The sequence below is a fragment of the Diaphorina citri genome, unplaced genomic scaffold, assembly GCF_000475195.1.
Source record: "Diaphorina citri unplaced genomic scaffold, Diaci psyllid genome assembly version 1.1 scaffold1334, whole genome shotgun sequence".
NCBI classification, from domain to species: Eukaryota; Metazoa; Arthropoda; class Insecta; order Hemiptera; family Psyllidae; genus Diaphorina; species Diaphorina citri.
Genome location: NW_007378762.1, coordinates 56034 through 80447, shown reverse-complemented (window position 1 = coordinate 80447; position 24414 = coordinate 56034). Strand labels below are relative to the sequence as shown.

Sequence of the window (24414 nt, the reverse complement as noted above, 5' to 3'; positions counted from 1 at the left end):
AACAGCTGAGATTCAACAGGGCCAACGGACGTGAAGAAGAGCTTACGTCATTGGATTCAAGAGCCCCGCCGGTCCCATCTACCGACCGCTACAGCACTATTCTGACAGAGAATCGAAAATTAAATGATAGATGAATGCAAGGTCCTCCATTTTTTGACCAAACACAACAATATGACAAGAGTGAAGACAAAACTTACAGGGTAAGATTTAACAATGAAACCTATCATAGGAAAACAAGGTATGCCAGCGCTTACATTTGAATGTAATTGTAATTGCGATCTCAATTACAATTACATGTAATTGTAATTTGTAATGGGAATTACTTTTTTAACAACTCTGACATTAATACAAGGGGGAGGTACATTAATACAAGGAGGAGGTACACGGAAATAGTTGGTATTGTAAACAAAATTACAAGTGTTATTATTACAAGTGTTGGACTTGCTCCTCCACGTCGGGGTCACCAATGTAGAATTTTGTGTTGAGGATGTTGAAGAAAACATCGTGATATTATTTGCGAAGAACTGAAAGTTTATTTTCAAGAAATTACTGGTTTTAAAAACCATCCTAAAATCGTAGGACCACCACATCCTTATGCCCCGCCTTCCAAGTTGCTCTCTTCAGCAGCTCCTCATAATAGCTCTCATGGACGATCATGTCACGCGTTATATCCTCGGCCGATGTGCAGCCGCACAGTGCCAGCGTTTGGTCAAACTCAAAGTGAAGGATCTGTAGGAGTATTAAACACTTTAATCAATATCTAATCCATCAAAAAATCTTTAATTATTTCAAACAATCAACCAACCAATTAATCAATCAATGAATCAGTCTTGACTTACATACATTTTAAATATACCAGCAAGTTACTACGTTCAAGAGGGAGACCAAAACTGAGGTAAAGATATAAGGTAGAAGAAGAGGGGATGGAGAAGAGGGGATACGTTAGATGGGAGGGTAAGTAATAAGTATGAAGGAGTAGAAAGAAGTTTACGCCAACCCCAAATAAAAATGGGAAAAGGTGCAGTGTAAGGAGATACATATTAGTGCCTCATATCACCAAAGTATGGAAAAGTATCTTACAAGTGTAATAGCCAATGGAAAAGCAGAATTTTGAATTCGGACGAATTAGATCGAAATATGGAATTGTAAATACTTATCCATACTTTGGTGATATAGGGCACAGGTAGTAAGTGCTTCGCCGAGGAAAATTGATAACTCGAGGTCATTTTAGATTTAGTAAAAAATGTAACGATAGGAAATGAATTTAGGATATAAAGATTGCTCAAGGATAAAGATTGACTTTTTAGGATATAAAGATTGCTCAAGGATAAAGATTGACTTTAGGATTTATAAAGGGTATTGCCTGACATAATTTACCTTTAGTATCTTAGCCAATCCTAAAGTCAATCTTTATCCTTGGGCAATCTTTATATCCTGAAAAGTCAATCTTTATCCTTGAGCAATCTTTATATCCTAAATTCATTTCCTATCGTTACATTTTTTACTAAATCTAAAATGACCTCGAGTTATCAATTTTCCTCGGCGAAGCACTTACTACCTGTGCCCTATATCACCAAAGTATGGATAAGTATTTACAATTCCATATTTCGATCTAATTCGTCCGAATTCAAAATTCTGCTTTTCCATTGGCTATTACACTTGTAAGATACTTTTCCATACTTTGGTGATATGAGGCACTAATATGTATCTCCTTACACTGCACCTTTTCCCATTTTTATTTGGGGTTGGCGTAAACTTCTTTCTACTCCTTCATACTTATTACTTACCCTCCCATCTAACGTATCCCCTCTTCTCCATCCCCTCTTCTTCTACCTTATATCTTCACCTCAGTTTTGGTCTCCCTCTTGAACGTAACTTGCTGGTATATTTAAAATGTATATAAGTCAAGACTGATTCATTGATTGGTTAATTGGTTGGTTGGTTGTTTGAAATAATTAAAGATTTTTTGATGGATTAGATATTGATTAAAGTGTTTAATACTCCTACAGATCCTTCACTTTGAGTTTGACCAAACGCTGGCACTGTGCGGCTGCACATCGGCCGAGGATATAACGCGTGACATGATCGTCCATGAGAGCTATTATGAGGAGCTGCTGAAGAGAGCAACTTGGCAGGCGGGGCAAAAGGATAATAGGAGGAGCAAGTCCAACACTTCCAAAGCGTGCAGTCAGTCGACCGGTCATCGGAAACACAGGAGTTCGAGACCCGGGGGGGCTAAATGTTGTGGGACATTTGGCGAGAATACTTTTAGAATGAAATGACAATCTGTGACCTGTACAATAAAATTGAAGAATGTAACATGGACTAATTTTTAAAACAAACAAATAAATAAATCTTTGAGAAATTCATGTTTCAATTGAATACCTATACTAAATTGTCTTTTATTTCCTGTCCCGATAAAATTGAACGTAATGAAAAATGTAATATTCTTTATTTAAATTAAGGTCCTTGAAAATTGTAACAAGAACACAGCAACATTGTACAAGGTTGAAAGGACATGCTGGAGGTCCCGGGTTCGATTCCCGGTGAGGTTTGAAGTTTTTCTGGCTCTCGCCTTGGTATTCGAGGTGCACTCAGCTTCGTGAGAATCACTGAGTAACTACTTTAAGTAAGGCTTTTGTTTGTATCACAACATTACTACTCGTAAATGCGTCTTTTTCTACTGCTTATTGTCTATTTATTATTTATACTCATGCACTGGTAATGACACCACTGGTCGCTACTCGATCAAAGTGGCTCTACTTCCCTAAAATTTTGTTATACCATGTTATTTAACCCATAAAATAAACGAGACCTCATTTAGACTGCTGGGATAAAGGGACTTTTTAGTCTCATTAGAGCAGGATGAACAAGGTATATTCTATTCTACTTCACTACAAATAATGTAATAGTACACTTTTCTCTAAGTTTGTCTCATTTTATTTTTCCAGATGAAGACGAGACTCCGGCGGGTCTCGAACCCGGGACTTCGGACTTGGAAGCCGAATCCAAACAGGACGTGATCAACAAGTATCGTAATCTTCTCAAGTCCATAGGAGACGAGGAGAACAAGAAGAAGAATGATGTGGAGTTGGAAATCAGCTGGGGAGTGGGACTAGAAGAGAGGACGAAAGAGGTAATCACGGGATGAGTGTTTCACCGCTGTTTCTTTTGTGGCTATGGAATAACATGGCTAGAGACTATCACCCCTGTGTGTGGCAGAAGAAAAAAAATATCCTTTCTTTAGTCTGCCATCACCATTCGGTTACAGCTGAAGCCGCTGCAACAACAACAATAACAAATACATTGGAATCATGTGGTCTGTGTCGTAACATACCCATCACGTGGTATACCTATCCTTTAGGGCTATGAGGGCCACAATTACCATTTAGGTAAGTAAGTGCTCGGTTTACAGGAGAACAAAAAGTAACCCTTTCAAATATTTCCAATCGAAACAAGAGTGCTTTTCTTTCGAGCTTGGGATTCCAACCCGGGACCTTCTACATGGTAAGCAAGCGCGTTACCACTGGGCTTTTTTTAACTTTTTTTTTTCAATTTGTTCTGTTTCAGGTGATGAAAGAGAAGGAGAAGAATAAGGAGGAGTTGACACCATTCCAGCAGTTGTTGGCGAAGAAGAAGGAGAAGCGAAAGAAGAAGAGAGAGGAAAAGGAGAAGAAAGCAAAGGAAAATGGAGGAGAGGAGGATGATGACGTAAGTACTTTTAGGGGTGAAATATAAATAGGTTTTCTTAAGTATGAGGTTTTTTTAGGTATGTGGCTAATTCGTTGTTTTTACATTCTTTTATTCATCTTGGATCTCTGCATGTTTGAGTGTTTGAGTCTAATCTTGTAGTTTGCTTTTCAGGCACTTTCACCAGGCCGATTGACTCGAAACTTGATAGACTAATGTATTTGAAGGATATCCCACTCACACTGTCCACTTTTGGTGGCATTCTCCATTACTTTTCAGATATTCTATCAGATTTTTTTTGGGGGGGGGGGGGGGGGATTTAATACCTAGTAAATTTTTTACTTTTTGTCAGTCACTATCATTACTTACCTACAACAAAAAAAATCTCCGTCTATATTCCTATTTTCGCAGGATATTCCAAGTGATGTCGACCTAAGCGACCCGTACTTCCGCGAAGAAATCGACGCCATGAAGGCGGAAAACAAAAAGGCCAAGTCCAAACTTACACCTACTCCTGCCCCCACTAGCTCCCCTGACAACAGTGATGATGAAAATGCTCAAGCCAATCTCGAACTGCTTCTCATGGACGAGCAAGAAGACAAGAAACATTTCAACATGAAAGATATCGTGGAGCGAGAGAAGGAAGGGAAGAACAAGAAAAAGAAGAAGTCGATGAAGAACTACAAGAAGAAGAAAATGGAGGAGGCGAAGATGGGAAAGAGTGCTGAGGATGATTTTGAGGTGAGTGTTTAAACGGATGGGTTCGAGTCCAGGTCATGACATAAAATTAAACCACGTGTGAAACAGGCTTAAAAGAAAAAAAAAAAACGGAGGAGTGACACAACATAGAGTTCTGTGGAGGCAAGCAGTCTGGTCGGCACGGGATTCACATATCCCTACTACGCCATCGGAGTGAGTGTGAAGCAGGTTAACGACATGTGTGACAAGCATTCATGCTTGACACAAAATTTATTTCACCACAAAGAGTATTTCACCGCCGTTTTTATTTCGTAGTAATGAAACAGCTGCTTTGTTAGATTCGTATGGTCTGTGTCGTAGCTTGCCCATTGCCCATCTCGTAGGGTGTCCTCAAGTCCTCATAAGATGGGCGATAAGAGACACAATACTTCCGATTTAGGTGCTGGGTCAATACGAGAACACCAGAAAGTAACCCGTGGAAATATTTGCAATCGAAAGTCGAATGCAAATTTCTTATCGACTCTGGAAATTGAACCCGGGACCTTCTGCCGAGCAAGTGTTTTACCTCTGAATATTTACTTACATGTCCCGCCAAATTGAAGTACGCGTGGTTGGTCAAGCTGATAGGTGTTTTCTTGTCTGTGGTAGCGTTGTATTTAATAATTAGTCTGTTGTCCAGGGTCAGAGTGAACATAACCGTGACATGCACGGTGCCCGGGAACCCACTTTCGCCATCGGGACTCGTGTAGCTCATTGTGACGGAGTCCGAGTTTGTAACCACGGGGAGCCAGAGAACCTGCAAACATGGGGAGGGCCAAAAGAAGGACTTATATTAACTTGGGCAAGGTTTTTATTAACAAAATTGTTTGGGTGGATTTCACCTACCTAGTTTTCTGTCAATAACAGCCTATACAAATCAGATGAGCCTTAACAAGCTGTTATCTTAACAGGTCTTCTAAGGGCTGAAAAAAGATTGGTCCAGCCTTGAAATACCTATTCGAGTCCATATACAAAAGAGCAATTACACTGTTAGCATTATGGGGCATCCTGTTTTTTGTTTAGACTGCGAAAGTGAAGAGTAGACTTTTTTCTAGGCTTGGTCTGGCAAGATAAACAGGGTATATTCTATTCTACTCTTGAACATTTCGCATTAGAAAATCTGTTTTACCCCCCCAGAGAACGGTCCAAGTGGGGCTTCTTACATACATGTCTCCAAAATTCGAATGTCTTTTTCAATCACACTGTCGCAATCATATTTCATCAATCACTGTCGTTCTGCTATCAGCGACGATTCAGCAATCGCAGTGCCTCAGAACTCGTCGATACGATAGATGCCCGTCCTCATTTTTTTGATGACTCATATCCCACTCTCTGAATGTGAAGTCCAAGTGGGGCTTCTTACATACATGTCTCCAAAATTCGAATGTCTTTTTCAATCACACTGTCGCAATCATATTTCATCATGTACAATTGTATGTAGACAATAATGAAATCATTATTGTAGGTTCTACTTATCACTTTCGTTCTGCTATCAGCGACGATTCAGCAATCGCAGTGCCTCAGAACTCGTCGATACGATAGATGCCCGTCCTCATTTTTTTTGATGACTCATATCCCACTCTCTGAATGTGAAGTGCCCTCTTATCACACTTCCAGTCACTGAATAAGTAAAAATCGAATAAAATTTGATCGAACGCGATGAACCCCACCGTCGTTTTTATTTCGTAGTAATGAAACAGCCGCACTGTTAGACTCGTATGGTCTGTGTCGTAGCTTGCCCATTGCCCATCTCATAGTGTGGTCTCAAGTCCTCATAAGATTGGCGATAAGAGACACAATACTTCCGATTTAGGTGCTGGGTCAATACAAGAACACCAGAAAGTAACCCGTTGAAATATTTGCCATCGAAAGTCGAATGCAAATTTCTTGTCGACTCTGTGAATTGAACCCAGGACCTTCTGCCAAGCAAGTGTTTTACCTCTGAAGGCTCCCCGTGGTTACAAACTCGGACTCCGTCACAATGAGCTACACGAGTCCCGATGGCGAAAGTGGGTTCCCGGGCACCGTGCATGTTACGGTTATGTTCACTCTGACCCTGGACAACAGACTAATCATTAAATACAACGCTACCACAGACAAGAAAACACCTATCAGCTTGACCAACCACGCGTACTTCAATTTGGCGGGACATGTAAGTAAATTGATTAGTTTAACCAATCAGTAATTTAATTTGGCGGGACATGTAAGTCCTCTGTATAGGAAAAGTTTAGGTGTTTTCCTTTCGAGAAACATTCGGAAACGGAACCGCACGCTATGTTTTTTCAGGAGATGAATTTTTATATTCCATTTCTTTTTTATTTCAGTTGGATGTGGCAGATTCTCGATTCAGCGCTGTGTTCACCTCGCATCATTTCAACATAGATCCTGCAGATCCTCACTTCCAGAAGACCAAAGCTATGCAAGCCCTCATCCAAGAGAAACAGAAACGAAGACGACTGGCCGATGACGATGAACCGGTAAGTACACGAACGATAAATTATCGGTCGGTGAGATTTAGCACTTCGAAATATCCCATACCTCAAACGAAGCAGCAAAACTTATCTACTTTAGCGATATTACGGTTTACGGATTTGACATGGTGTATGATAACGATAAAATTCAGCACCAAAAAACTTCCATGCCCAAAACGATAAACCATTTTGAGCCGATTTCAGGAGAAGTAAAAATGTACGATATTGCGCTTTGCTTTGTGCACCACTTTCCAAGTTATGACGTAATATTACAAAGGAAAAATGAAGTGCCCTCTTATCGCACTTCCAGTCACTGAATAAGTAAAAATCGAATAAAATTTGAACGAACGCGATGAATACTAACTATGTACATGTGTTTCAACGCCACTTGAGACCGATGTGGCTGCAGTTTCATTGCTGCGAAATAAAACGGCAGTGAAACACTTATTATTTTAAAAACCTACCCTAAGGCCGGCCATTTACTATCAGTTAGACCTGATCAGTTCATCTGATCAGGTAAGTATATCTGACACCTGATGAACACACCCACACTATCAGATAGTCCTGACAGGTACGACTGAAAAGGTCCGCCTATTAGGTCTACCTGATACCTGATGAGTACACACACTATCAGGTAGACCTGACACCTGATAGGGTCTGTCTGATAGTGAATGGCTGGCTTAATATGTAGATATGTACATTTCTTATAAAATTTCACATCTGTTATGTTATCTACCAGAACTTTAGCTTGAAAGGTAGTGCATCTGTTATTTTATCTACCAAAACTTTAGCTTGAAAGGTAGTGCGCCTGCCTATATTTCGGCTTAATACTGCCCTATTCAAATCAATCCTATTCCATTACCTTGTCGAAGCCTCTCGCACCTCCGTGTATAGAATTGACTCCGTCATTCCTCTCTATATGATACTCCTTGCCGTCAATAGTGAAGCTGCCATTCTGAATCCGATTAGCCACTCTCCCTATCGTTGCTCCCATGTAGGGGTTAGCTGGGTGTCTGTAACCTGTAACGTGATATCATGGGTTATCTGGATGTCTGTACCCTGTAACGTGATATCACGGGTTAGCTGGATGTCTGTAACCTGTAACGTGATATCATGGGTTAGCTGGATGTCTGTAACCTGTAACGTGATATCACGGGTTAGCTGGATGTCTGTAACCTGTAACGTGATATCACGGGTTAGCTGGGTGTCTGTAACCCTATAATAACACTGGAGTTTTTCGCCACGTTATTCAGCATCAAAAATACACGAATATGATGTGTTTTTTTTTTTTTTTTTTACAATAAATAAAAAACTCACGTGATGTACTGCGTCTGGATATTTCTGCGTTTCCAGACAGAACGCTCCAAACTGATCATACAGGGCGTACTGTTTGCCATAGATAGGACGAAGGTTACCCCCTGTATAGAACTGAACACCAGGCTGATCTGTGTACACGTTGAGAACGCGGCCGGACTTCGGATGAACCACCCTGAAAAATGAGCGTGATTTATACCGGGGGTGTTCAAAGTGACGTCTCATCTGAGATTGAGGCGATTTATTTATATTAACAAGATTTTTTTGAGGCTATTTTTTCTAACTCTCTGACTTAGAGTTGAGAAGTTGCGGGTTCGATACTCAAATGTAATAGAAAGTCGTGTGATGTTCACACCAGATTTTTTTTTCTAAAGAAGGAACTGTAAGAACGGGACAGGAGAAAAGCAGGAGAAATCGTCAATCTTATTGAACGAGCGAAGTAAATTTTAAAATCAGCCATAAGCTTTATGGTTATGGAACTTTTTTAAAGAGGTTTGGTAAAGGGAACTGTAACAATAAAGGTCTTATCGTCCGGAAATGCAAGAAATAAGGACGGACGAGATAGGAGAAACCCAGTCGTTCCGAGAACGAACCTTATCTGTTTAGGATAAAGTTTGGTCCGGGGCGAAAATAGAACCTGCGACCTAGTGCTTACCAGGCAGGCGCGCAAATTTCCAAATAACCAGGCTGGTGAAGGAGGACTTTCAACAAATCTCATGAACTAACATACGTCTATGCACTGAGATTACATCTAAAAACGTAGGTAAATTGATTTCAAGGACAAGAACACCCCAGACTCCTAGACCCTTGACAAATGGGATGTACCTGAAGGCATGTGATGTGTTCCAATTTCCAATCCAGTGGACCCCAGTTTATGTCTATGTATGTACTTACCAAGCAGCCATAGTGGATAGGTTTCCACTAAGAACATAGTTGATGTCAAATCCACGCCACTGTGTTTCCTGCAGGGCGCGGGGGTGTTCAAAGTGACGTCTCAACTGAGATTGAGGCGATTTATTTATATTAACAAGAGTTTTTTGAGGCTATTTTTTCTAAAGAAGGAACTGTAAGAACGGGACAGGAGAAAAGCAGGAAAATCAACAAATCTCATGAACTAACATACGTCTATGCACTGAGATTACATCTAAAAACGTAGGTAAATTGATTCCAAGGACAAGAACATCCTAGACCCTTGACAAATGGGATATACCTGAAGGCATGTGATGTGTTCCAATTTCCAATCCAGTGGACCCCAGTTGATGTCTATGTATGTACTTACCAAGCAGCCATAGTGGACAGGTTTCCACTAAGAACATAGTTGATGTCAAATCCACGCCACTGTGTTTCCTGCAGGGCAAAACCCAAATACTTGGGCAGTCTCAAATCAAACGCCGTACCGTTCACCGATCGAATCTCGCCCGTAGGTAAACTTTGTGAATCTACTTCGGTGTAACTGTCACTGAATAGCTTCACCACATGGTTCACCAGCTCACGACTTCCTGATCTCTACGAAGTGTGAGGAAACAAACGAAGGAGAATAAGAATGGAGAAGAATCCAGCTATGCGACGTTAAACATAGAGTGGGCTAATCAAACATGGCTAGAGACCGTCATCCTGTTGTATAGCTGACAGAAACATATTTTTTTCTTTATTCTACCATCACCATTCGTAAAAAGTCGCAACAACAAGGATGGAGAATTGAATGGAGCTGCTATTTCTTCTCGCAAAATTTTGACGTCACAGCGGCCATTATAATGATTACGGAATGATTTTGAGCCGGTTGCTCCTCAGATATTTCATAGAAAAGTGTGAAATCTTTCAATAACGATAAACCTGTCAATAAATGATAATTACTCGTATAAGTCATTGGCCAATGAGATTTAGCACTTGAAAACTTTTCATTCCGAAAACGATACGGAGCATATTGCTTCTCAGATATTTTAGATAAAATTTCATAGAATGTGAAGTGCCCTCTTATCGCACTTCCAGTCACTGAATAAGTAAAAATCGAATAAAATTTGAACGAACGCGATGAATACTAACTACATGCGTTTCAACGCCACTTGAGACCGATGTGGCTGTAGTTTCATTGCTACAAAATAAAACGGCAGTGAAACACTACTTATTATTTTAAAAACCTACCCTAAGGCCAGCCATTTACTATCAGTTAGACCTGATCAGTTCGTAAGTATATCTGACACCTGATGAACGCACACACACTATTAGATAGTCCTGATAGGTACGGCTGAAAAGGTCCGAATGTCAGGTGAGTCAGGTCTACCTGATACCTGATGAGTACACACACTATCAGGTAGACCTGACACCTGATAAGGTCTGTCTGATAGTGAATGGCTGGCTTAATATGTAGATATGTAGATACATTTCTTACAAAATTTCACATGTGTTATTTTATCTACCAAAACTTTAGCTTGTGAAAGGTAGTGCGCCTGCCTATATTTCGGCTTAATACTGCCCTATTCAAACCACTCCTATTCAATTACCTTGTCGAAGCCTCTCGCACCTCCGTGTATAGCATTGACTCCGTCATTCCTCTCTATATGATACTCCTTGCCGTCAATAGTGAAGCTGCCATTCTGAATCCGATTAGCCACTCTCCCTATCGTGGCTCCCATGTAGGGGTTAGCTGGGTGTCTGTAACCTGTAACGTGATATCATGGGTTAGCTGGGTGTCTGTAATGACTCCGTCATTCCTCTCTATATGATACTCCTTGCCGTCAATAGTGAAGCTGCCATTCTGAATCCGATTAGCCACTCTCCCTATCGTGGCTCCCATGTAGGGGTTAGCTGGGTGTCTGTAACCTGTAACGTGATATCATGGGTTAGCTGGATGTCTGTACCCTGTAACGTGATATCACGGGTTAGCTGGATGTCTGTAACCTGTAACGTGATATCATGGGTTAGCTGGGTGTCTGTAACCTGTAACGTGATATCACGGGTTAGCTGGGTGTCTGTAACCTGTAACGTGATATGACGGACGTTACAGAGCTGATATGTATTATGGACGTTATAGCCTGTTCACACTTTCCGTTGTGCCCGTTCACAGTTTCCGAGAGCAAAATACAACCTTCAGCCATTCAGTATCAGGTAGACCTGACAGGTACACCTAATGAGCACACAAACCATCAGGAAGACCTGACAGGTACGGCTGAATAGGTCCGAATGTCAGGTCTACCTGATAGTGAGTGGCTGGGAAGAACGCCGATTCGGTCCCATGACCTTTTTTCTTAAGGTAGTCGACTATTAATTGGGTCCCGGATACCTTTAAAGACTTGGATGAAATAAATAAGAGTTTTAATTTTTAACAATATTACAACGTTCTTTTTTCAGTGAAAAAGAAAGCTCCTTTTTGTGTTCAAACTAACCCTATAACACCTGACCACGTGACCAAATGTGTCTTCGAATATCGTTATGCCCGCCTGCAGACCCTCCCAGAGCAGTAGAAATGATACGTATCTGTAAAAATCAGAATCGTTGAATGGCTAAGAGGCAGAGCGGACCAAGTTAGCGCGCCTGCCTTGTAAGCGCTAGGCCGCGGGCTCGATTCCCGCCCGGGACAAACTTTGTGTAATAACACTAATCACTGCTCTAATTGTGAAAATTCCTTTTTGCGTTTAACCTAACCCTACAATAACACTGGTCACTGCTCATTTGTGCCAGTTCTTTTGGTAGCGATCACTGTAAAGTTTTGGACTAGGAAGATTCAGCTCTAAGAACATAGTGCTTGTGATGTGTTGATAGAAAGAAAAAAAATCAAGTACCTATCAATTTAGGTTAGAGACCCAATTGGTACTTAGACACTCTCAAACCGGGACCCAATTGGTAGAAAAAAACAGGTTTTGGGACCGAATTGGTTTCCTCCCAGTGGCTGACCTTAGTAAGAAGGGTGTCCCAAATGCAAAATCGAGTTTAAAAGTTGAAACATGCAACTCTATTCGTTCGACCAACAATGGTGATGAAGCATTGGTTTAGTGACAGAGTAGATTCGTTCTGCTAGACTACTCGTACCTAGAATCCTACAGATCCTCATCCATGAAATTCAATATCAATGCTAGATGTTAACCCTTGAGCAGCGACACAGGGCGTTTATTATAGCCGATGGCGATACTTATGGTGGATTTCACCAACGACTTAATGAGAGATTTAACTAATGGGACAATTTTCAATGATAAAAAAAGGAGTTTTTCATGATCCAAACAGGAGTTTTTAAGAACTCCTCCTTTTTGGATCACTGAAAACTCTTTTTTGGATGATTAAAAACTCCTTTTTAGAAATTAAAAACATCCTTTTTGGATGATTAAAAATTCTCCCATTAGTTAAATCTCTCATTAAGTCGTTGGTGAAATCCACTATTATACTTATAACCTGTAGTGTCAAATAGACTTCAAGACGCCACCTTAGTTATGTAGCTTGCATCAGGGTAGCGCGTCTGCCTTGTGAGCGCTAGGTCGCGGGTTGAATTCCCACCCGCGGCGGATTTTCTCCGAAACAGATGAGGTTCTTTCTCGGAGCCGTTCTCGGGCTTTCTCCTACCTTGTCTTCCTTCTCTCTTCGCTTTCGGGATGATAAGACCTCAGCAGTTACAGTTCCCTCTATCAGACCTCTAAAAATGATGTTCTGAGGACGAACCTCAAACCTGTGTTTCGTGTTAATATAGGCATTGCGTCGCGTTGAGCTTCGAAGTCTTGACGTTCGCGCGCCTCCCGGCACGAGTGAGAATGACATTAGTCAGCCTGGAAGGGTAGCGCGTCTGTACAGAAATATTTTTTTTTTTTTTTTTTTTTTTTTTCTCAATTAGGAGCTTTATTTAATCTTTGGTAAGGTTGTTCGCGCCGAAATTTTTCATTTTTAAAAGTAAAAAACTTCCCTTGAGTTTTAAATAATCCAGGTTTGACTGTAACTTGGACATTGACTATGACTAATAATATACATAATAGACGAATGAAGAAAACTGAATATGAATGAACATGTAAACAAAATCAGTTTTTCCTTTTATTTTTTTGTGTGAAAAAAATTGCCAAAAGTATAAGAAAAAATAATAATAAAAGGAATTAATAACGAATATCAAAAAATAATAAAAGATATTCATAAAAAATGCCAAAAAAGATAAAGAATAAGAGTTAATTCCCGCCCTACCCGGGGGTGAACTTTATCCTACGCAGAATTTAAACTAATAATAAGTTTCCTTCTCGGAAAGGCTGGCTTTCTCCTATCCTGTCATCAAGAAGAGTTGATTTTCTCCTACATATGTATCCTGCCCTCTTCTCTTTGATTGCGGGACGAGCAGACCTCTGTTGTTACAGATCGCTCTTTCAATATCTCGCCTCGGTACTTCGGTTTCAAAGGGTTACTCGTCCGTGTTTTATCATCCTATGTCACGCTAAAGATAAGAGCTAAGGCTAACTACATAGGCATTCCTGAGATGATTAGATCGACACTTGACACTGGGTGATTACGAGTCTGCTTGACTCGTAAGTAAACTATTGAATGAGGCGAGTTCTAAATTTTGCTTGTAGACGAGTTCTAAATTCTAAATGTAAGAGTACTGGCGAACATTACCATCGAACGGTTTCTGTCTTCGTGTGTTTCACTAGCCAGCCTATTTAGCTTGGAGGCTAGGGCGTCTACCGTTAAAGTGCTAGGCCGCGGGTTCGAATCCCACCCGGGGAGGACTTTATCCAAAGTAAGTTAAGGTTAGTTCATGGAACAGCAGACTTTGATAGAGAAAACTGTAACTGCTGAGGTCTTGTCCTGAAAGGGAAGAGAGAAGAAGACACAGGATAGGAGAAAGCCATCCGTTCTGATAAAAATCTTTATATGTTTGTTTAAAAAAAAAAAAAAAAAAAAAAAAATGTCAGCTCCCATGGCGTAGTGGTCACTGCGCTCGCCTTGCAAGGTACCTAGCTACCTAGGTATATTCTATTTTACTTGCTTAAATTTTTACTCATTTTCATTACCTTCCAAGTAGTCGAACCCCAGCACCACATCATCGAGTTTATTATAGCAGTCCGGTGTTATCACCGAAGTTATCGTGGCTCCATAGGTAATGATTTGAACTTGCGTATTCAGCAGATGATTGGTCAGCGTAAAGCGTCGGACGATATCGATGCTCTGTGATTGGTCGTTGACCACGTGTAGCCAGCCTATTTAGCTTGGAGGCTAGGGCGTCTACCGTTAAAGTGCTAGGCCGCGGGTTCGAATCCCGCCCGGGGAGGACTTTATCGAAAGTAAGTTAAGGTTAGTTCATGGAACAGCAGACTTTGATAGAAAAAACTGTAACTGCTGAGGTCTTGGAGACGAGAAGACTGCTTGGGGTAAAGGAACTTTTTAGTATCATTTGAGCAGGATAAACAAGGTATAGGTATATTCTATTTTACTTGCTTAAATTTTTACTCATTTTCATTACCTTCCAAATAGTCGAACCCCAGCACCACATCATCGAGTTTATTATAGCAGTCCGGTGTTATCACCGAAGTTATCGTGGCTCCGTAGGGGATGATTTGAACTTGCGTATTCAGCAGATGATTGGTCAGCGTAAAGCGTCGGACGATATCGATGCTCTGTGATTGGTCGTTGACCACGTGACCAAATGTGTCTTCGAATATCGTTATGCCCGCCTGCAGACCCTCCCAGAGCAGTAGAAATGATACGTATCTGTAAAATCAGAATAGTTGAACAAGCAATTTTCATAAGAAAAAAGAAGATCTATGAAAGAATAAATTGCCATAGACCTGAGCTGTTCCCTCCTCAGTCGACACAAACTTGAGCTATTCTGCTAAAGTTTTGGACGAGGAGGGTTCAGCTCAAAGTTTATTGAGCTCGAGAACTCGAGATTGACTTGTTCTGAAGAATAAAATAAAAAGTCCTACCTAATAGTTCATCATTGGCAATAGTTCTTGATGTCAATGTTGTTTTGGTTTCTGTTTAGAGGAGTTCAAAGTTGGAATTAGCGCGCCTGCCTTGTAAGCGCTAGGCCGCGGGCTCGATTCCCGCCCGGGACAAACTTTGTACCACACAGAGGAGGGTAATTGCCGGAAACGTTGACTATATCCTAACGTTGCCGGAAACGTTGACTATATCCTAACGTTGCCGGAAACGTTGACTATATCCTAACGTTGCCGGAAACGTTGACTATATCCTGACGTTGCCGGAAACGTTGACTATATCCTGACGGTGCCGGAAACGTTGACTATATCCTAACGTTGCCGGAAACGTTGACTATATCCTAACGGTGCCGGAAACGTTGACTATATCCTAACGTTGCCGGAAACGTTGACTATATCCTAACGTTGCCGGAAATGTTGACTATATCCTAACGTTGCCGGAAATGTTGACTATATCCTAACGTTGCCGGAAACGTTGGCTATATCCTAACGTTGCCGGAAACGTTGACTATATCCTAACGTTGCCGGAAATGTTGACTAGGTATATCCTAACCTGTCCTCCTTTCTTCGATTCCAGGACGATAAGACCTCCGTTTTTATCGTTCCCTCATCAAACAGCAAACTTCTAATTTTTTTTTATTATTCAAACATCTGATTGGCCAAAACTCAGTCTGTCTGACTTAAGAACTAAACTTTTTGTTGATAAAAATACAAGTGTTAAAACTTACCTGAGAATCATTCTCACTTGAGCGCAAAGTTCTCTCACGATGGCAAAGTTTGCAAACTTAGGACTGAGTAGGAGGTACTCAGATGTTTGGCTAAACCAAGTTGATTTAATTCACTTCGATTCAAACACTAAAATTAGCACACTACCTAGGTACTACTATGCCCGAGATTACACTTTGAGCCCACACGACGAGACCCTGGCCCCTTGTTTGAGTTTTAAAGTCCAAGTTAAATCGATTAGATTAGGCAGATGGCCTGATTTTGATGGAGAGAAACTGTGACTGCTAAGGTCTTATCGTCCCGAAAGCGAAGAGAGAAGGAAAACAGGATAGGAGAAAGCCAGCCGTTCCGATAATGAACCTTGTTCAGCATAAAATCCGCCGCGCCGCGGACGGGAATCGAACGAGCTAGCGCTTACAAGGCAGATGCGCTACCTTTCAAGCCAACTATAGGTTGGCCAAAAAATTGTAGTTTATTAAGGAGTGTCCAAACATAGTTGACCAGCCGTCGATCGACGAGGTGAATCTGTTGACGAGTTAGTGTGGACGGTTCAGTCGAAATCGACGGCCGGTCGACTATGTGTGGACACACCTTTTAGATACTAACATAGTTTGATCCAATGGGTTCAACCTTGAACTCAACGTGTGGTCCCGGGCATTCATCGGAGATTCTAATAATTCGAGACAGGTATTTTAAAACACTTGAAAAGTGGCGATCGACGTGACGTGTTTAATGGACATTGCGTCCGTGGATATATTGGTCCAATATCTATGGACGCAATGTCCAATAGGCACGTGACAAGAAGTCTTAAGGAGTGTCTTCAGGTCTATGTCTATGGTCCATGGACATCACCTGACCGTCCACACTTTAAATATAAACTTTTTTTTTCGTACCACCAAAATCCTTTGATTGTCACTTTTCGCCAAAAAACTGTAAACGATTTCAGTCGATGTATGTACCTATTTCGATTGACTGTTTGTATCACCTTCAGGCTAACCACCGAGCAATCTTAGCTTAACCGAAAAGAAAAATGGGTAAATCACCGAGCTATCTTGGTTTAACGAATTATGAAAAAAGATCTTTAGACTAACGAACTATGTAATCTTAGACTATATCACTATATCCAAGATACCGAGGGATCTTAGATTAACGAACTATCAAAAAGATCTTCAGACTAACGTACCGAGTAATCTTGGACCATATGAACCAATGAACGGTATCTCAGATACAGAGCGATCTTAGATTAACGAACCATCAAAAAAGATCTTTAGACTAACGAACTGTGTGATCTTAGACTGTATCCAAGATAACGAAGGATCTGAAGATTAACGAACTACCAAAAAGATCTTCAGATCTGATGGTCTAACTTGAGCCTGGTTTTGACTTAGTTCTAATTCAATTCAATGAACGGTATCCCAGATACAGAGCGATCTTAAACAGTCACCACATTTGTCTTTGCAACGTTTTTTACATGGATGGTCACACTCTAGTGTTTTGTCACATGGCTGAAGACATTCCATAACACCCAAATGACATAGACCTTCTTGTTTATGACCACAGGGTAGTTCTTTGATAACAATTTCATTACAAAGTTGACAAGGCTCTGAACACATCTTATCACAATTATGCTCAAACAAGCATCCTTTCTTTAGTTTTTCGCACTTCTTCATACATTTGAAGTCTATATGGTCAGGGTCTTTATCCTTATGGCACAAGCGAACAAAAAAAAAAAAAAAAAAAAAAAAAAAAAAACAGGTTTTGGAACCGAATTGGTTTCCTCCCAGTGGCTGACCTTAGTAAGAAGGGGGTCCCAAATGCAAAATCGAGTTTAAAAGTTGAAACATGCAACTCTATTCGTTCGACCAACAATGTTGATGAAGCATTGGTTTAGTGACAGCGTGGTTAAGGCAATTACCTCAGAGATCTGCAGAGGTGAAGTAACAGCAAGGCCATACTAGAGAGAGTACTGGTGTACCTAGACCTGGTTACGATGGTTCTTCGGAAACAATACGAACGAAGAGAGGGAGAAAGTGTGAGAGGTGGGTGGTTAAAACGAACATAGCTAGACTACTCGTACCTAGAATCCTACAGATCCTCATCCATGAAATTCAATATCAATGCTAGATGTTAACCCTTGAGCAGCGACACAAGGTGTTTATTATAGCCGATGGCGATACTTATACTTATAACCTGTAGTGTCAAATAGACTTCAAGACGCCAGCTTAGTTAGCTATGAGGGTGTCTGCCTTGTGAGCGCTAGGTCGCGGGTTGAATTCCCACCCGCGGCGGATTTTCTCCGAAACAGATTAGGTTCTTTCTCGGAGCCGTTCTCGGGCTTTCTCCTACCTTGTCTTCCTTCTCTCTTCGCTTTCGGGATGATGAGACCTCAGCAGTTACAGTTCCCTCTATCAGACCTCTAAAAATACCTACCTCGGTGGTGTAGTGGTCAAGGCGCTCGCCTGGTAAACAGGAGGGCGTGCGTTCAATCCCAGCCGAGGTATGGAATTTTATCCTCAATATAATTTGAGAATTTGACCACAATAATAGTAGCCTACTGCTGGAGTAAAGGGACTTTTCAGTCCTATGCGAGCAGTATAAATAAGCACAATTATTAATATTATTAAAAATGATGTTCTGAGGACGAACCACAAAACTGTGTTTCGTGTTAATATAGGCATTGCGTCGCGTTGAGTTTCGAAGTCTTGATGTTCGCGCGCCTCCCGGCACGAGTGAGAATGACATTAGTTAGCCTGGAAGGGTAGCGCGTCTCCCTTGTAAGCGCTTGGTCGCTCGATTCCCGCCCTACCCGGGGGTGAACTTTATCCTACGCAGAATTTAAACTAATAATAAGTTTCCTTCTCGGAAAGGCTGGCTTTCTCCTGTCCTGTCATCCAGAAAAGTTGATTTTCTCCTACATATGTATCCTGCCCTCCTCTCTTTGATTGCGGGACAAGCAGACCTCCGTTGTGACAGATCGCTCTTTCAATATCTCGCCTCGGTACTTCGGTTTCAAAGGGTTACTCGTCCGTGGTTTATCATCCTATGTCACGCTAAAGATAAGAGCTAAGGCTAAATACACAGACATTCCTGAGATGATTAGATCGACACTTGACACTGGGTGATTATGAGTCTGCTTGACTGTAAGTAAACTATTGAATGAGGCGAGTTCTAAATTTTGCTTGTAGACGAGTTCTAAATTCTAAATTTAAGGGTAATGGCGAACAGTACCATCGAACGGTTTCTGTCTTCGTGTGTTTCACTAGCCAGCCTATTTAGCTTGGAGGCTAGGGCGTCTACCGTTAAAGTGCTAGGCCGCGGGTTCGAATCCCACCCGGGGAGGACTTTATCCAAAGTAAGTTAAGGTTAGTTCATGGAACAGCAGACTTTGATAGAGAAAACTGTAACTGCTGAGGTCTTGCGAGGAAAGAGCATAAGACACAGGCATAGGGTAGAGAGACATTTCGTTATGATTACGAACACCAGTGTTATAAACAAGAGTAATAGGTATACTTCTATTTAAACGTCTGCTTAAATTTTTTAACCTCCATCTTCATTACTTCAATAGTCGACCCCAGCCCAGAATCACATCGAGTTTATTATAGCAGTCCGCAGTTTATCACCGAAGTTTATCGTGCGGCTCCCGTATAGGTGAATGATTTGCAACTTGCCGTATTCAGCACAGATGATTGGGTCAGCGTAAAAGCGGGTCGGACGATAATGCATGCTCTGTGAATTGGGTCGTTGACCACTGTGACCAAATGTGTTTCGAAATACTCGTTATGCCCGCTGCAGACCCCTCCAGAGCAGTAGAATGATACTAAAATCACCTGTAAAACATTCACAATAGTTGGCACACAGAAGCAATTTTCCATAAAGAAAAAGAAGATCTATGAAAGAATAAATCCTGCTCGATATAGAACTGAGCTGCTCACCCTGCCTTAGTTCGCACAAACTTGATCTATTCTGCGGTAAAGTCGTCGGACCAATCGGAGGCTTCGCATGCGGCGCCTCACACAAAGTGTCTCTCGATACGTTTAGGCCTCGCAGACCCTCCAGAGCCCCCAATTGAAAGTAGAATTGTACGATCTGAAGAATCAGAATCGTTAATGGTAAGAGTCAGCTGACACATAGTTCATCATTGGCAGCCCTGACTTGTCAACGCTGTGTCCGCGGTCTCGATCCCGTTTCGGACAGAACTTCACAAGTATGGAATTACCCGCGGCACTTGCCTATATCAAGCGCTAACGTCGCCCGGGAACTTTGACGGTATCCTGACTTGCCGGAAACAGTGACCTATATGTACCACACGGTGCCGAGACGTAATATGCCTACCGTTGCCGAAACGTGACTATACTCCTAACGTTTGCGGAGAACGTTGACTATATCCTAACGTTGCCGGAAACTGTGACTATATCCTGACGTTTGCCGGAAACGTTGAACTATACTCCTAGACGTATGCCGGAAACGTTGACTCATATCCCTAACGTTTTGCCGGGAAACGTTTGACTTTATCCTAACGGTTGCCGGAGAACGTGTTGACTATATCCTAACGTTGCCGGAAACGTTGACTATATCCTAACGTTGCCGGAAATGTTGACTAGGTATATCCTAACCTGTCCTCCTTTCTTCGATTCCAGGACGATAAGACCTCCGTTTTTATCGTTCCCTCATCAAACAGCAAACTTCTAATTTTTTTTTATTATTCAAACATCTGATTGGCCAAAACTCAGTCTGTCTGACTTAAGAACTAAACTTTTTGTTGATAAAAATACAAGTGTTAAAACTTACCTGAGAATCATTCTCACTTGAGCGCAAAGTTCTCTCACGATGGCAAAGTTTGCAAACTTAGGACTGAGTAGGAGGTACTCAGATGTTTGGCTAAACCAAGTTGATTTAATTCACTTCGATTCAAACACTAAAATTAGCACACTACCTAGTACCTACCACTTGGTAGGTACCTACTTTACAGTGGTACACGATTTATTTTCGTTCTCTCTAAAGATCTTATGGTGGGTTCTACTATTCTAACGAGCTCTGCACGGGACCTCCCTCAGTTTTAATTTACAAGTTTGAGTTAAATCGTTTTATTGAATACCTATACCTACTTTAAAATGGTACACGGTTCATTTCGGGTCTCTCTTGCGATACCTAAAGTCCTAATGATCTTATGGTGGGTTACTACTATGCCCGAGATTACAGTTTGAGTTTGAGCCCACACGACGAGACCCTGGCCCCTTGTTTGAGTTTTAAAGTCCAAGTTAAATCGATTGGATTAGGCAGATGGCCTGATTTTGATGGAGGGAAACTGTAACTGCTAAGTTCTTATCGTCCCGAAAGCGAAGAGAAAAGGAAGACAGGATAGGAGAAAGCCAGCCGTTCCGATAATGAACCTTATCTGTTCAGCATAAAATCCGCCCCGGGCGGGAATAGAACCCGCGGCCTAGCGCTTACAAGGCAGATGCGCTACCTTTCAAGCCAACTAGGTTGGCCAAAAAATTGTAGTTTATTAAGGAGTGTCCAAACATAGTTGACCAGCCGTCGATCGACGAGGTGAATCTGTTGTCGAGTTAGTGTGGACGGTTCAGTCGAAATCGACGACCGGTCGACTATGTGTGGACACACCTTTTAGATACTAAGATAGTTTGATCCAATGGGTTCAACCTTGATATAATCGTATTTGAGCTGCTGACTGATTTTGTTGTTGGGAATATGCATAGCGTTCCACAGAATTGCGTCCACTTGGTTTAAAAGAAAGCTCTTGCTTGCACGTGAAGGATTCATGTTGTAGAAATCAATGAATCCAGTATCAAGACATTCCAAGCAATCCACCAGGAACGTAAATAACCTAAGCTGATCAGGAGACAGAAATTTGGGTTTCCTTTTACCTCGTTTGTCTCTTGTATAGTCTTGAACTTGATTTGATATATTTTCAAGTATTTTGCTGAAATACTTGGATCCTGAAATTAAAAAAAAAAACATTACTTAATAACCAGGAACGTAAATAACCTAAGCTGATCAGGAGACAGAAATTTGGGTTTCCTTTTACCTCGTTTGTCTCTTGTATAGTCTTGAACTTGCCTTGATATATTTTCAAGTATTTCGCTGAAATACTTGGATCCTGAAATTAAAAGAAAAACATTACTTAATATTATGTAGAGCTACGAGGGGGATAGGTATCCCCTAAATCGATTGATATAACCGCTCCGTCCCGCCACGGACCTTATCTCATTCATTATGTACCTATATTAGGGCCATTTCAGGCTACTTTGTATCTTACCTATGGTACCTATACCTACACTTCTTAACAACCAAAAAAAAAATCTGGTGTGACCATCACACGACTTTCCTTATCTTATATGATGATGCTTGTAATTCGGCATGAAACCTCCACTCTGCCTGATTTCTGAGAGAAAATCTGAATGACAAACGGTGAGAGGAAAGTCACCACTTAATCAACATGTCATTGAATTAATCTCGGATCTCAACGTGTGGTCCCGGGCATTCATCGGAGATTCTAATAATTCGAGACAGGTATTTTAAAACACTTGAAAAGTGGCGATCGACGCGACGTGTTTAATGGACATTGCGTCCGTGGTCCGTGGATATATTGGTCCAATATCTATGGACGCAATGTCCAATGGGCACGTGGCAAGAAGTCTTAAGGAGTGTCTTCAGGTCTATGTCTATGGTCCATGGACATCACCTGACCGTCCACACTTTAACTATAAACTTTTTTTTTTTCGTACCACCAAAATCCTTTGTCACTTTTCGCCAAAAAACTGTAAACGATTTCAGTCGATGTATGTACCTATTTCGATTGACTGTTTGTCGCACCTTCAGGCTAACCACCGAGCAATCTTAGCTTAACCGAAAAGAAAAATGGGTAAATTACCGAGTTATCTTGGTTTAACGAATTATGAAAAAAGATCTTTAGACTAACGAACTGTGTAACCTTAGACTATATCACTATATCCAAGATACCGAGGGATCTTAGATTAACGAATTATCAAAAAGATCTTCAGACTAACGTACCGAGTAAACTTGGACCATATGAACCAATGAACGGTATCCCAGATACAGAGCGATCTTAGATTAACGAACCATCAAAAAAGATCTTTAGACTAACGAACTGTGTGATCTTGGACTGTATCCAAGATAACGAAGGATCTGAAGATTAACGAACTACCAAAAAAATCTTCAGATCTGAGGGTTGAACTTGAGCCTGGTTTTGACCAGACTTGGTTCGTGGCCCCAACCAAGTAGATATCAAGGTAGGCACTCACTAATTTAATGAACGGTATCCCAGATACAGAGCGATCTTAGATTAACGAACTATCAATAAAAGAACTATCAAAAAAGATCTTCAGACTATCGTACCGAGCGATCTTGGACGAAGTATCTAAGCGATCTAGCGACCTGACGGGTTCGAATCACCGAATGACAGAAAGTTAAGGCAATTACCTCAGAGATCTGCAGAGGTGAAGTAACAGCAAGGCCATACTAGAGAGAGTACTGGTGTACCTAGACCTGGTTACCATGGTTCTTCGGAAACAATACGAACGAAGAGAGGGAGAAAGTGTGAGAGGTGGGTGGTTAAAACGAACATTAAAGTTCCTTAGCCGTAAACATTATTTTCCTATTGGTAAACAAGCTGGGCCCGTCCCTCCGGGAATTTTTTAGCCCGTAGTTTATTCGATCGTGATTAAAGAAAATCAGTACCTATGATGTAGGTACCTACCTAATTTGTTTAATATTCAGTTTATTATTATTGATTTGATTTTACTTTCATGTAATGATTTAAAATCAAGACTGGAGCCCGTTCTCCCTTTATTCCCAATACGAGTCAAAGACGCTGGCAGAGTTCAGATAAACAGATAAGTTTGAAATAATAATGAAAGAAATGCTTGTAATTCGGCATGAAACCTCCACTCTGCCTGATTTCTGAGAGAAAATCTGAATGACAAACGGTGAGAGGAAAGTCACCACTTGATCAACATGTCATTGAATTAATCTCAACGTTTTGAATCCCTGCGAGCACATTCAGGACAAGTAGAGTCATGATCTGAATCTTTAGCCTCATCCTCATTCATATAATAGAAGTGATCTCTATAACATTTGTACCAGCGTAGTTTCATGTCCTGTAGGTCGCGCCAGATAGTAGGATCCGGCTTTTTCATTTCAATTTCATGGAAATTCATTCCAAAGGGAATGTTTTGTTCGATTGTGGATTTCAAAGTTTTCATTCGCTCGTCAATATGTCTGGACAATGTCTCGTCAAACCGCCCGAGAGAGTGAATTTCATCAATGTGCGTTTTGCACATCTCGATCAAAGTCGCTTTGTTTTGGAAGTGTTCGAATTCTCTGTAGTTAGTGGATAGGGACAGGCTATTCACCAAAGCGTAGACCCTGTCTATTTCACAGAAATAATCGTATTTGAGCTGCTGACTGATTTTGTTGTTGGGAATATGCATAGCGTTCCACAGAATTGCGTCCACTTGGTTTAAAAGAAAGATCTTGCTTGCACGTGAAGGATTCATGTTGTAGAAATCAATGAATCCAGTATCAAGACATTT

The 24414-nt window shown here is 41.1% G+C and overlaps 2 protein-coding genes across 2 annotated transcripts; one reads left to right on the top strand and one right to left on the bottom strand.

The window, feature by feature from the left end:
• The first annotated feature begins 2713 nt into the window (after positions 1-2713).
• LOC103515413 (ESF1 homolog) lies at positions 2714-7112 on the top strand. Its single transcript, XM_026828127.1, has 6 exons — positions 2714-2721; positions 2875-3136; positions 3571-3711; positions 4102-4431; positions 6753-6905; positions 7104-7112. Exons 1-6 carry the CDS (start codon positions 2714-2716, stop codon positions 7110-7112), a joined length of 903 nt encoding a protein of 300 aa, XP_026683928.1.
• A 198-nt stretch (positions 7113-7310) lies between these two features.
• Positions 7311-15987, bottom strand: LOC103515412 (aldose 1-epimerase-like). The gene is made up of 8 exons (XM_026828126.1): positions 15844-15987; positions 14638-14885; positions 10914-11033; positions 10715-10872; positions 9493-9719; positions 8165-8388; positions 7762-7919; positions 7311-7316 (listed from the first exon to the last, which is right to left on the bottom strand). The coding sequence occupies exons 1-8, from the start codon at positions 15852-15854 to the stop codon at positions 7311-7313; spliced, it is 1152 nt and encodes a 383-aa protein (XP_026683927.1). The 5' UTR covers positions 15855-15987.
• Between the last annotated feature and the right edge of the window lie 8427 nt (positions 15988-24414).

What these genes read in the sequence shown, in the direction of transcription:
- LOC103515413 (XM_026828127.1), top strand. An exon ending in GAGGAGAGGAGGATGATGAC is followed by an intron (nt 3,712 to 4,101) that starts GTAAGTACTTTT and finishes CTATTTTCGCAG; the next exon opens with GATATTCCAAGTGATGTCGA. An exon ending in GTGCTGAGGATGATTTTGAG is followed by an intron (nt 4,432 to 6,752) that starts GTGAGTGTTTAA and finishes TTTTTATTTCAG; the next exon opens with TTGGATGTGGCAGATTCTCG.
- LOC103515412 (XM_026828126.1), bottom strand. An exon ending in GGGGTTCGACTATTTGGAAG is followed by an intron (nt 11,034 to 14,637) that starts GTAATGAAAATG and finishes ATCACGTTACAG; the next exon opens with GTTACAGACACCCAGCTAAC. An exon ending in GTGCGAGAGGCTTCGACAAG is followed by an intron (nt 9,720 to 10,714) that starts GTAATTGAATAG and finishes CACACTTCGTAG; the next exon opens with AGATCAGGAAGTCGTGAGCT.